This window comes from Chrysochloris asiatica, unplaced genomic scaffold (genome assembly GCF_000296735.1).
Source record: "Chrysochloris asiatica unplaced genomic scaffold, ChrAsi1.0 scaffold00106, whole genome shotgun sequence".
Classification (NCBI taxonomy): domain Eukaryota; kingdom Metazoa; phylum Chordata; class Mammalia; order Afrosoricida; family Chrysochloridae; genus Chrysochloris; species Chrysochloris asiatica.
The window spans coordinates 5695389-5696038 of NW_006408624.1; the positions used below are offsets into that span (position 1 = coordinate 5695389).

At 65.1% G+C, this 650-nt stretch overlaps 1 protein-coding gene across 1 annotated transcript in view; it reads left to right on the plus strand.

Annotated features, from left to right (window-relative positions):
- Positions 1-502: 502 nt before the first annotated feature.
- Positions 503-650, plus strand: part of MANEAL (mannosidase, endo-alpha-like) — a 5326-nt gene continuing 5178 nt past the window's right edge. Inside the window, exon 1 of the mRNA XM_006867618.1 lies at positions 503-645. Within this exon, the coding sequence (XP_006867680.1) occupies positions 503-645 (143 nt within the window). The remainder of the gene's footprint in view (positions 646-650) is intronic.

Here is a 650-nt window from a genome sequence, read left to right on the forward strand (position 1 = left end):
AGAAGGAGATCATTGGAGAGAGGAAAATCATAAGACACTCCTTTTCTTCTCCTGCCGGCTCTCTGGTCCCATCCCTTCCAGCGCCACCGCTCGGACGGACCTTCTCAAGTTCTCTAAAAGGACATTCTCTTTGCTCCCCCTGCCCTCCATCCCGCTGTCCCAGCATGAACGGTGAGAATCCCCAGGCTGGTGATACGTTTTGACTTAGGGACGCGCTCTTTGGCCCTGAAACGCGCAGTCCAAGTGGGCATAGTCTCTATTCCACCTCCACTCCCCCTTCAGCTCGCGACCACTTGGTCTGCGCCGCCTGCATTCTCCGTGTGCCGAGCCCGCCCGCACTGCGGGGGAGAGCCCGGGAGCCGCCCACGCCGCGCTCCGTGCGGGGCGACGCCGTCTCCCTGGGACACGCGCTGGCTTCGCCGCAAGCAACAGCCGGGCGGGCGACCATGGCACAGCGCGGCGTGAGGTAGCCCCGCCGCCCTAGGAGACCGCAAGGGTCGCCATGGCCCGGCGGAGGCGCCGCGCTTGCATCGCGCTTTTTCTGGTGCTGCTTTTCGCCTTCGGCACCCTCATGGGCTTGCGCACGCTCAAGGCTCCAGACGGGCTCCCAGCTCTGGGCCCCGGCCAGGAGCTGGCTCCCTTTGAGCGAC